Source organism: Echiichthys vipera (genome assembly GCF_963691815.1).
Source record: "Echiichthys vipera genome assembly, chromosome: 11".
Taxonomy (NCBI): domain Eukaryota; kingdom Metazoa; phylum Chordata; class Actinopteri; order Perciformes; family Trachinidae; genus Echiichthys; species Echiichthys vipera.
In genome coordinates, this window is record NC_139836.1 from 11,866,868 (window position 1) to 11,879,371 (window position 12,504).

Consider the following 12,504-nt stretch of genomic DNA (forward strand, 5'->3'; position numbering starts at 1 on the left):
TTGTGGAAGTGACTAACGAGAAGTCAGTCAGTCTAGTGACTCTATCAGAGTTGGCTGACATCAAGCCGTGGGTCCTTCCTGGCTGAAATATCAGTCATATTGGACTATTAATCTCAGTATGGTGGACAGAACGTGTTCACTTTTCTGACAGCATATTAATATCTGCCGGGCCTTTAATCAGGCCACAATGTCAGAGGATTATTTTAAGACCTGGCAGAGCTGCTGGGCCACTCCTCTCTGGATGAACCAAGATGAAAGACAGACTATCCAACATCTGAGACAGAAAATGAGTTCATTACAGTAATTAGGCCTCTCTTTCTCTCCCATCTCGCTTTCTCCATCCCATTCCCCTGTTCACCAGGCCTTGTGTCTTAAACACCCATAATGGCAATGCATTACTCCGGTAATAAAGGGCTGTTAGCAAAGCAGACCGCCCGCCATCCATCTGCTGCCTCCCTTGCACACACAGCCACAAAGGCAAGGACAGAAAACAGCCTCCTTCAGGTCACACAGAAGATAGATTCTGCTGACCAAGTAGCCTGTGGCACTTTCAATTGGTTGGGGGTGCAGCAGGATGGATGTGGAATAAGACATGGTACAACTGTGTTCATTAATCACTGTCACAGGGAAAGTAGCTAATAGAAGGCAGGAAAGGGAAACATAGACCACCATGTTCACTGGTTTATTCTGTCCTGCCCTCAACGTGAAATAAAGGCCAGCTAACCCTTTCCTGACCCCCATGTAGCAGCACAAACAAGGAGGCTAGACAGAATGAACATAAATAGAGCAGTGTCCTGCTTCTTTTTTTCACATCGTTTTCAAGTCACTACCAGTGAGAAAGAGACTGGAGGTGAAACTAGGAAGCAAACTAACACTAATATATTCTCTTTACTTTTCATAGTTTATATCTTGACATTTGTCCCTTTTTTCCCTTTTAATGCAATGATATAATCCCGTTTCCTAACAGTAATAATCAACATTAAGCTCTGGTTGTTATTTCTTTGGTTCGTCTGTGATGACGGCATTACACCCATCTATCTTTTTTTAGCTGTTCAACACAGACTGCTGTGAAAAGTCATTCATGCTGTTTTCTGTTGTCATGCATTGAGATTACAGTATGTCAGTTTCTTTGTCCTCCTTGTTCTCAGTCATCCGTTAAAGCCTCTGTTGGAGTGTCACTATTGATGAAGCTGTTTGCACAGGTGGCACATTTTGCTGTCACTTTCTCTAATTGTGAGTGTGAAAGGACTGTGTTCAGTCAACGTGTGACATTTGGGTGTTGGTCAGCAGACTGCCATATAATCAACTCTGCTCCCTGGCATGCCTGGGTAAGAGACCTGAGATTTTGGTTCACATAAGCCCCATTCCCACTGCCTCTGCATTTATTCCTGGTACAAATGACTCTACTCTTCATGGGCATTTATTGGTTCCGATCAGCAATGATGGAAACATGACATTTAGGTGAACAGGCTAATTTCCGCCCCTTTACTGGTGCGATGCTCATCTGCTGTTTACTTAATCTGTTTTCCGGCACATTTGCGACATCCAGAAAAAAAACCCAGACAGGCATACTCTTCTACTGGCAACAGGAAAGGAGTCTATTGCAGTTTTACTTCATATAGTGGTCATTTTCCAGAAAAAAAAATATAAACATTGGTCCCTGCTTATTTGTATGATTCCAAAACTAGACCATATCAGTTATGGGTATAGCACATTTGAATGAGAATTTTGAAACTCAGAATGAATTGCTTCATGTAGAAATAATTAAACCAAAACCAACTTCATACCCAAATTCACCACTTTAGCCTTTGCAGACACAGATGCTGTCTGGCATTTGGCCGCCTAGCAGATATTCCATTATTCATAATTCTCCAACTGTAACTGACAAACATATTTCCCAGAACAGCACTCATCGCTACATTATGCATTTGCATGACACAACACAATATCTTGCTGTCCTCTCTTCTTAGCCTTGTTAAATACAGTGGCTCTACATTGTTGCTGTGTTCATAACCAAACCAGTCCGTAATGGGAGAGAGAGGACTGGGGATAGTTTAGCAGTAGAAGGTATCATTACCAATCTGTTCCTACACATTTGGGTCATGCATGTATTAACCCGTATTTGGCCCAGGATGAAGTGCATACTTTCTTATTACAGCTTTCCCGAGTCATCCCGGGTGTATTTGGTCTAGTCTGGCGGCCTGTAGCTAATCTGATGTGACCCACATTTTCAAACCAAAATAGTTTACCCTCCTCCTTAACAGCAAATGAGACATGTAAACAGTTGTCTAGGAACAGAAGATATCATATTAGAGGCCAGTGGACAGAGCTGAAGCAAAGCTTAATGTAACAAGTTCACATAGAAACCTCAAATAGAGAATAGCTTTAACAAGGCTTCTCATCTTCACTGAAGCAAAAAACTCAACAATTCAGTGCCCTTTTCTCTGTGAAAAATGGGGTTTTCACATGATTGCAGTCATAGGAGACATGAGGCGTACCAGCAGCCCCAAAGAACAGGAAAAAAGCATTTAGGGCAATGTCAGAAGACTTGTAGTCCCTATTGCGGCATGGTGTGGTGTGATCTTCCATGCAGAAGCCAGTATTTGAGAAGATGAATCCACTGCAACACCTCTGACCTCGTGTCACTTATGCTCACTGGCCCCTATCTAACTGGGCATAAATAATATCATGGGATGGGAACTCTTAGAGTTTTGCTTTCAGCGTCAGTGTACAGTACAGTCTTTGTTTGTTAGCGTCTCTATTATATTGTCCATGTCAAATTGTTATAGGCTATATAACCAACCCAGTGCCTATTTTAAAAAAGCCTACACGTGGCTGATATTCAAAAACATTACTTACACATAAAAATGGAAACCATGTGAGTTTGCAGTGTATGTGACTTTGGAAATACCCAAGAGGGGACTAAGCTGCTTTTCAGGAAAAACAGGCCACTGTTTTTGCTCTCCTTCTCTTTGTCCTCAGGTTAATGAATAAAACTGCTGATATAAGCTTTTTACCTGTTTATTAGTTCCCCAGTTGAACAAAACTAAACAAGGGGAAGGAATAAACTTGCAAACTTTCTTTCCTTTAGTTACAGTAGTGGAATGGACTACAATCTCATATTTCAAGTGAATGTGTGACTATTATATTACATTTTAGTTTTTTAATTTTCATAGCCAATTTACCTCATGAGCTTCTCTCGTTAATTTTCCTCCAAACCATCTACATCTGATAAAAAGGCGCATCGGCGTTTAAATATGCAAAACTATCCCTCCTGTATAATTTGCTGGCTTGATGATGTTGCAAGCGGTTGGATCAGATATTGGTACATGTGAACGTTCAGCTGAACATCTGCCTCTTGTTGCTGTAATTTGCTTCACTGCCATCTGTTAGGCATTGGCTGGAAGCACCAACAAAGATATACATCTATCTTGTTATAAACCCATACTGGCACCAGCTAGTCGCAAATACACTAATTAGCCATATTCAATGATCTACTCTGCATAGTTCCAAAACTAATACAGCTTTACATACCCCTTAGTGGGAGTTTATTACAAGATAACAGGGTACAAACAATTTAGGTCAGCAGTATGATCCTTGTTTATAGCTGAACTAAATGTGTTGTGTTTTGGGGTCATTTTGGTCAGGTTTCTCCCTATTTTTTTATGGAAAGTCTCATTTACGTTGTTCTAACCCGTTCGCCGTGTCCTAACGTTTTCTTCTCTTGTTTTGTTTGTGTATCATAGATCCAACTCTCCCAGCTGTCGTTCTGCATTGGCGGCACGCTGTGAGAAAAGACTCCACTCCGCTGTGCCTGAGCGCCCCTCAGACACTTGTCCTTGACATCCAAATGCTGTGTGTTGATCGTCGTGCCAGCCGCCTTCTGTGAGTTATGACGACGGCTGCTTCATTGACTCAGGAAAGAGGCTCCTCCTCCGCTCGCCAGTGAGCAAATCACATGATGTAATGAAGAAGGGTCCTGAAAGTCTGCTCTTCAAGGAGTGTGCCAGCAGGATATGAGTATTTTGAGTCCTGTGACGGATAACAAATCAAACCTCGTGGGAATTGTGGGAGGCCCAGAAGAATTCTCCAGAGCCATGCAGTCAGAGGAGCTATTCAGCAGGAAACTCAAAGCTCTGAATGGTAGCATAGGACCACCAGCCCCCAACATGCAGGGAAAACCTGAAGGCGCAGGCAAAACAAATGGTACTCCAGCCATGCCTAAAATGGGCGTCAGGGCCAGGGTCACAGACTGGCCACCAAGGAAAGATGGATGGGACGGACGGCCTTCACCGAACTATCAGAGTGTCATACCAGTATTTCAGAACGGCCAGCAAGAACATACCGTAGAAATATTGGAGCAAGGTGAAGCAGTTTGCCTGGAAGTAGACTACTCTGACAAATACAGACTGAGTGACCTCCTCTCTCACTCCCCGCTAAAGGGTCTACATCCTATCCGCCAACGCAGTAACAGTGATGTTACCATTAGTGACATTGACTCTGAGGACATAATGGACCAGAATGCTGTCAACCCAAACACTGGGGCCTCGCTTCACCGTGAATACGGCAGCACATCCTCCATTGACCGTCAGGGCCTGACTGGGGACGGCTTTTTTACCATGCTTAGGGGCTACCGAGTAGACACCCTGGACCATCGTAGCATACCACCTCTTGGTTTCCCCGAGTTGTTGCGCTGTGACGCCGCCTCCCTCTCCCCTAGCCTGCAGACAGCAGCCCAGATCGCCAGAGGTGAGATAGTCCACATTCCAGGCTACGATTACATAGACAGCTCTCTCCTCTATAGCCGGGAGCCGGAAAAGTCCTTCATGAGGCGTCTTAAATCGGAATCATCGGAAACGTCTCTGTTCAGGAAACTGCGGACCATAAAGAGTGAGAGTGACGCCTTACGGCTCTCAATTGAGGATGACCGGCGTCCACTCAGCTTCCAAAAATGCTTTGCACACTATGATGTCCAGAGTGTTCTTTTCAACATCAGCGAGGCGGTGGCAGGCAGAGCTAACCTGAGCCAGAGGAAGAATACCACTACTGGGGCTTCAGCTGCCTCAGCGACACTAGGGCCTGGAGCTGTGCTCCCTGGAGGTGGAGCTGTGGCTGGACCCGGAGCAGGGATAGATGGAGGAGCAGCAGGATGTAGCAGTGGAAATGCACCCATGTTTGAGTCTCCGCTGGGGAGCAGGGAGGACTTGAACCCCAAGGAAAATCTGGATGTTGATGAGGGGGATGGGAAGAGCAACAACTTAGTGCTGAGCTGTTCGCACTTTCGCAATGAGATCGGTGGCGAGGGTGAGAGGAGAATCTCCCTCTCGAGATCAAACAGTTCCAACTACAGTGGTTTGTCCGAGAGCTGCTCTTTTGAATCATCTTTAAGTTCCCACTGCACCAACGCAGGAGTCTCTGTACTGGAGGTGCCAAGAGAAAACCAGCCTATCCACAGGGAGAAGGTCAAACGCTACATCATTGAGCACATCGACCTTGGAGCATACTACTACCACAAGTATTTCTACGGGAGAGGTAAGAAATACTTATGACGAAGATATGGGGTTTTGACTTTAGAAAGAAAACAGCAGTGATGATACTGGAGCATTTAAATGACTCAGTGTTGACGATTCTTAAACTTTCCAGGCCAACTCAATTTCCTTGAAATGATGCATGATGCAGTGTGAGAGCAAGTTCCCAAATGGAACAGCCTCCACACATTCGGTCAGATATTTCGACGGCCCAGTTATTTATGTAGGACCAGATAAAATAAGGGTCAGAACAATAGCAGGCTTGTATTGGGTGCGAGGGTGTGTGTTTCACTTCCCCGGGAGAGGAGCGATCATGTCATCCCTGTGATATTGCCCTGAACCCCCGTGGAGAAGCTGTGATTAGTCATGTGAGAAGAGAGAGGTGAGAGAGAGGGTGTGTTGCAGCTGTTCCCTGTTGGGGGTTTCAGGGGTGTGAGGACCCCTCCTATGAAACTTTAGGGTCAGCAAAACTATGCCAAGGTCCCAAGTCCCCTCATTAAAGCACCTATGTGACTGACGCTGGAAATACCATGCAGACCCTGACCCATCACCACATTATACATATCTGTTTTTCCCACTGTCTGTCCGTCTGTGTTCACTGCTCTCAGCAGATTGAATTACCCATTCTTGAGCCTCCCCAGAAAACAGCTGCTTCACCTTTCACACTGAGAGATGCCTGACCTTCTTCTTAAAAAAAAAAAAACCCTCTGTATTAAAAATATTCTTCAGCATGACAGTTTGTAAACTCGCTCGAGGCTCAGGCTACATCCACACTAATACATTCTAGTTTTAAAACGCATATATTTTGCTACTTATACGCCTATCCAGTACTCTAATCCAGGCGCCCGTCTCACTCAGAATTATCAGTTGCCTATCAGTTACCTTTTGTGATTTCATCATTTCATTTTCCTCTGTGGATGGAAAAGGCTTCCGGTGCAGCTTTAAAATGTTGCCGTATTTGCTTTGCAACGACACCGCAGTTTTCCACCGCAGTTACTACCTTACACTTATGTGTTACACTTAATTGTTCCACCTCAGCATCTATCCAAGCAAATAAATCTCTGCTCTTATGTTTCTTCATTGCTGTTCTTCCTCCAAAGTATTTTCTGTATTTCAAACTATACATCCATGATTTTCACCCTATTACACCCACGCGCACATGCCAGGTGTATGCAAATAGTTATGTGATATTCATTTTTAGACATGTTAATATAATATAATTAGTTCTAATATGGAGTTAAAATGCTTGTGTGGAGGGAGATTTTTTAATTTCAATAAGTTTTAAAAATTGAAAACAGAGGTTTGGATGAAGCCTCAATATCTCAAGTTAACAAGACTCTTACGGAACTGCTCTCCTTAGAGTATGTTTGAATGTACCAGCTTACTCTAATATCATTTACTTTGAAATGTTGCCTTACAGAGTATTCTTGCACAGTGAATGCATCTCTGGTGTAGTCGTATGTATGTTTTTAACCCCTTTCTGCGGCAGGCCAATGTATTATTGAAATTCCCTGTGTCGCTGTCAGTTTCATTTTGTTGGTATAACTTTTATAGAAAATGCTTTTTTCACAGTATGTGAATATAGCCAGTTGCCCTTTTTTCATGAGGTGTTTTATTGGAGAGACAAGTCTGTCGTCACCTCTGCTTCACAATAAACACACACAGGCACACCAACACGGCCACATGTCACCACTTTAGGGCAAGCTTTTATCAACCTGGGCTGTACATTGATCCCGTTGATTGCCTGAAGTCCCCCTTCCCTTCGCAACAGGAGTGTTTCTCCCCAGGCTGCACTAATGGACACAGTGTTTCCTCCACACCCACGGGCCAAGACTAGTTACACACAAGTCATGGTGACATATATGTGGGCAGATATACAATAGAGGGTGAACCAGAGGCTTTCAGCCTTTTTGGATGTGAATCGATGATTGGTTCTTGTCAGATCATGTCTCTGCAGCCCAGTAGCCAACATTGTGCAGATCGGTGCCGGGTCAGTTTAGAATCACTTATGTAAACTGTGCCTTATATGGAGATATGACCTAAAAATAAAGTTTTAGAGCCACAAAAGTAAAAAGTAAGTACATACAGTGTATGACTTTTTGAAGGCATTTCTTCAGAGTGCAGTGACAGGAAAATGGGAACGAGGCATCATTTGACATGAAAATCAAAGTCATCCATTCTGCAACCTTTGGCAAATTGTCAAAATGAAGTGATGAGTAACAGTGACATGTCATAGACATGTGTTGACAGTGTCTTTCTCACTGGGCTGTAAGTATTCTGAGTCAGTCTAGTGGCTCATATACAAAGAGGGCACGAGGCCTCCTACCAACATTTGACCTTATGCTTCCCACAGCATTTCCCCTCAGTCCCCTGTCCCTGACAAGCCATGCATTCCTCAGGCGGTTAACCCCACATTGCCTCTGTACAGTTAATTTATTATTCAGGCTGATATGCACTTTGCCCCAACATTAATGTCACAATGACAAGAATCAGCACATTTACATTGTATGCTCTGCATGGCATGGATGCAATGTCAAAACTTCTGCAGAAAACGCTCCGCAAATGTCAGTGCGTTGAGTTCCTGCTGAGGTTTTTCTTTTGTTGTCTGCTGAATCCAGGTCTTTCTCCCTGGCTTTAGCCTGGATTAGGGGGTATTTGCTCAAGGCACTGATTTTTGTGTGCAAAGCTCTGCTCTTGTCAATGTCCTAAACACACACACACACACACACACACACACACACACACACCAACACAACATCAACCTTTATTAGGGTAACAATAACTACACGTTTTACAACAATAGATTAAGATATTCTCAATCTGCCCATTAGATTATTATATATTTACTGCACAAACTAACATCTTGACCCGAGGGTGCCAAAACCTATAGTTCATTGAATGGCCACTTGAGGCTGGCTCCAAAAGTGAGTCAATAGCCTATAGACCCTCATGTTCAAATATTCAGCTTTACAGAAATAAATATATTTACATCCTGGTAGAAAAAAAAAATGGTTTTGGACTCTGTAGCTAATCCCCCCATTCATAACAACTGTACTGACTGTGCAGAGATATTCTGAGCCTGACCAGAGGGGACATGCTGGTGGCCTAGTAGTTTAGGGCACATACCGTGTAACCACTGGGTTTAAATGTAGCCAGGAAACTTCGTCTGTTCTCATATATTCTTTCCTCCCTGCACAGTTATTAAATGAAAGCACTATGCCATGAAAACAAAAGCAAAAATGACAACAGCAGCCGGAGCAGACTGTGTATATGTAGTGGGGCGAGTCATGGTCCAGTGGAGGAGTCCACATATAAAAATCCCCGTTGATCTCTGATAGTTGTGAGTGTCAGCATTACACAGGTGGGTTTGTAGTGGGATCATACATTCATCACTTCAAAATGAAAAGCTAAAACATTAATACTAATTTTTTTAATCAGAGTCCCGAAATAATTTTTAATACTGAATCATGCTGGACAAAAACTTGCCTTTCTCTGGAATAATAGTACTTTGCTCTAGATATGTGTATATGGTGAGTCCAATCATGCTGTTGCGTAGAGTATCTGGGTCAGTGATGGGTCAAACTGTCCAGGGCTCTGTTTTTTTAGGTTTGTTTTTTAAATCCTATTGCTACTGCTCCACACCAGACTCTAATCCAAAGTGAATCAGTTTCAGATTTCCACTGCTGCTTTCTGTAATCAGTTTCACAGTTCACTCATTGGCCAATCCACACAGATTTTTTATTTTACATGAATACATAAATATATGGGCTCTATAGAATAAATTCATATTATGTTGATGGAAAAGCAGTGATCTGATAAAGATGTGAACAAGGTTCTGAAAAATCTGCTTTTATGTCGTTTTTGACAACTTTGCAAAAATTCTTGAAAATAGAGGGTTATTTCTCAGTTCAGTGAAGTTTATATCAATTATTAATATGATGCTTAATGTGTGTTAAATACTTGCTTTGCCTCCAGAGCATCAAAACTACTTTGGGGTCGATGATAATCTGGGACCCGTGGCAGTCAGTGTCCGCAGGGAGAGGCTGGACGACGGGAAGGAGAAAGATGGAATGCAGCACAACTATCGAGTCACCTTCAGAACCAGTCAGGTAACTATAATACACCCATGGGCACTTTTTTCTGCACTGCTTGTTTTCTTTAATCAGCGTAGAACTATTAGGGGTGTATGGTAGGAGAAACCGCTATATTAAGGAATTGACTGCAAGCCAGAACACGCTTTTAAAGGATATTTTTCATATATTTCATTCAGCAAGACATAAGGTTCATTCAAGCAGGACAGGAGTGCAGGAATGCTTCAGTGCCCCTGAAAACAAGACGAGGCTCCTCGCCACTCTCCGTTCCTAGAACCCTAATGTGTCCAGTGACTCTGTGCCAGTTGTGACTCAGTTGGCCGGCCACGCAAACACTAGTGTAGAATATCGGAGGCAGCGCGATCACCCGCGCTATCTCACATTCTTGCACGCGCATACACACACAGACAACATGGTTAATCCACAAACAGAGATGCATAGTCCCACTCTCCCTGGTGGTACAGAAACCTCTCCTTGATTGATGCAGGGTGGTCTCATCCACTGAATAATTCAGGTGCAACAGATGTGTCAGGCAGGGAAATGTCACTGATATCCAGTGCCATTCTTGGTGTAAAGCACCACTCCCACGATAAAACAATGTATCTGGGTCACTGTAGCCCAGCAAGTAGCACGCAGACAATGTTTTAACTCCCCAACCGCTGGAGCGCCTATTTGCATGTACTTCTATCATTTAGCCCAAGCACTCTCTGCCTCTGTGTCCCACTCTCCCTTGCCCTTTCTCTCTAAGTCTATTAAATAATCTGCTTTTCAGAAAGCCTCTCTGTCAGACAGCCATTGACTGCTGACATTCATGTCCACAGGCTGTGCGGATGGAAATGGGATTTATGGGCGTTAATGTGTCTGTGATGTTCCAAACAACAACACAGATATACAGAGTGGGTGTTTTGAAGCTGTTAGGGTCAACATTTACTGGCATGTTAATGACCTTACTAGTAAAATACCACTTAACATCCAGTGCTCAGTTAGCCTGTCTTAATTATTTAGAATGTGAGTTCCTAATGCCTTCCAATGGAGCTGTAATGGAGCCAGTGCCCTAAATAATATGGCATAACATCAAAGGATAGTATGCTCACACAGCAGCTAGCATATAAGCCTGGTTTTCATTTCCAACTTTTTCAAATAAAATATAATGGCTCAATAAGATCCAAATGAATACAATCACAGATCCACTGACATATTGACCCTCATGGAAATAGTCAGCCTTAACCTTGCACATTGTACGAGGGGAGATCAAGACCTCATAAGATACTTGACTTCATGGAATGAAACTCCCTCACCTGTCTTTTCTGTCAGTTGACCACACTCCGTGGAGCCATACTAGAGGACGCCATTCCATCCACTGCAAGACATGGGACGGCTCGTGGCCTGCCGCTGAAAGAAGTGCTGGAATACGTCATACCTGAGATTAATATCCAGTGTCTGAGGCTGGCCCTCAACTCCCCCAAGGTCCCAGAGCAGCTTCTCAAGCTGGACGAGCAAGGGGTGAGTACAGCGAGACGTCCTCAGAGTTTCAAGTGCTACCACAGACTTTTGCTGATGATGATTAAGCAGCACTGGAGCAATCTGTCGTAAATTGCCCTGATGAGGGACATTTATTGCTATGGAAATACACTAGGGAATAAGTCCGTGAGTGACAAAGTGTCTTAAAACCACAATTTTTTGTTGTTACTCTTCAGTTTTTGCACAATTAAAATAAATATAGTATGTTCATCAGTGAATTTAAGTGGTGCTGGCAGGTGGACTTTGTTACCTTCTGATGGCGTTTACAGTTATTATGCTAAATTAACATGCTTCTGGCTGTAGCTTCATATTTAACAGGCACATATGAGAGTGGTATCAATGTTTTCGTCTAACTTGTGGCAAATCAAAGCATATTTCACAAAATGCTCAACTATTCCTTTAAGGAAGGTAAAGTCGTAGTGCATTTACTCTCCTCCATACACATTTTTCAGTTGTTTAACTTTGCCATCAATGCCACACATAATGAAGGATAAACCTCTATTGATATTATGATATAGATCTTACTCTATAATAAAGGCATAGTTGTCTCTGTCTCTGACATTTGCATCAGCTATGGAAGGAAACAGGATGGATTAACTTCAAATAATGGAAACCTTTGTCCCATACGTGGGCTGCTTATTATAGATGAACACGGACAGTCTATATCGCACTTAAATAGAATCAATATGAATCCCACACTCCCTGTAGCCAGCTTAGACTTCTTTGAGACACATTTTCTGCTGATAGGACACTCAGACACAAGCTAAAGCATCCCACTTTTGACAACTTACTTCATCTGAGAGCAGGATATTTGGTATTCTGCCTGCATGGTGGAGAATGTCATCTTGCATTACCTCTGTTTCAATAAAATGGCTATTAGTGATATGGGCTCTCTATAGTCACAGGTGTCAGAGATGGATTCATTGTGTGATCTTAAGACCTTTTATTTCTCATCTAATGAAACTGCAAGATGAGAAGGAGTGTGGGGGGATTAGCTAGTGCTGCATTCCTTGTCCTTCTATCAGAGAATTGGCTGCTTATTAGTGTAATTACATTCATTAGCATGAGCCCATTCTTCCAATTGACAGGGGTAAGGCTCTTATAATAGAAAGTGTCAGCCATGTCCCTCTTGTATGATAAGATTTTGTTGCACACATAAACAAGAGCAGTGTAGTGTCCTCTCCAAAGCAAAAGTTAAATGCACTTAAGATGATGACGGACTATGTGTATCCAATTATCGCAAAGTAACTTGGAAAGTAAGTGCTCTAGGAAGTGCTTTCTGCCAGATCTCAAGGAGCTGATACAGGACTTTGTTCACCTGCCATAAAACTCCCCATGCCTTTGGTATGAGAGACTGTCTGCAG

At 43.0% G+C, this 12,504-nt stretch overlaps 1 protein-coding gene across 2 annotated transcripts in view; it reads left to right on the plus strand.

Annotated features, from left to right (window-relative positions):
- LOC310954099 (signal-induced proliferation-associated 1-like protein 2) overlaps positions 1-12,504 on the plus strand; it is an 86,041-nt gene that overhangs the window by 29,048 nt on the left and 44,489 nt on the right. For both annotated transcript variants that reach the window (XM_083923401.1, XM_083923402.1), the window contains exons 2-4: positions 3,747-5,532; positions 9,504-9,637; positions 10,934-11,122. In XM_083923401.1, coding sequence (XP_083779527.1) covers positions 4,017-5,532; positions 9,504-9,637; positions 10,934-11,122 — 1,839 coding nt within the window. In that variant the 5' untranslated portion in view covers positions 3,747-4,016. The remainder of the gene's footprint in view (positions 1-3,746; positions 5,533-9,503; positions 9,638-10,933; positions 11,123-12,504) is intronic.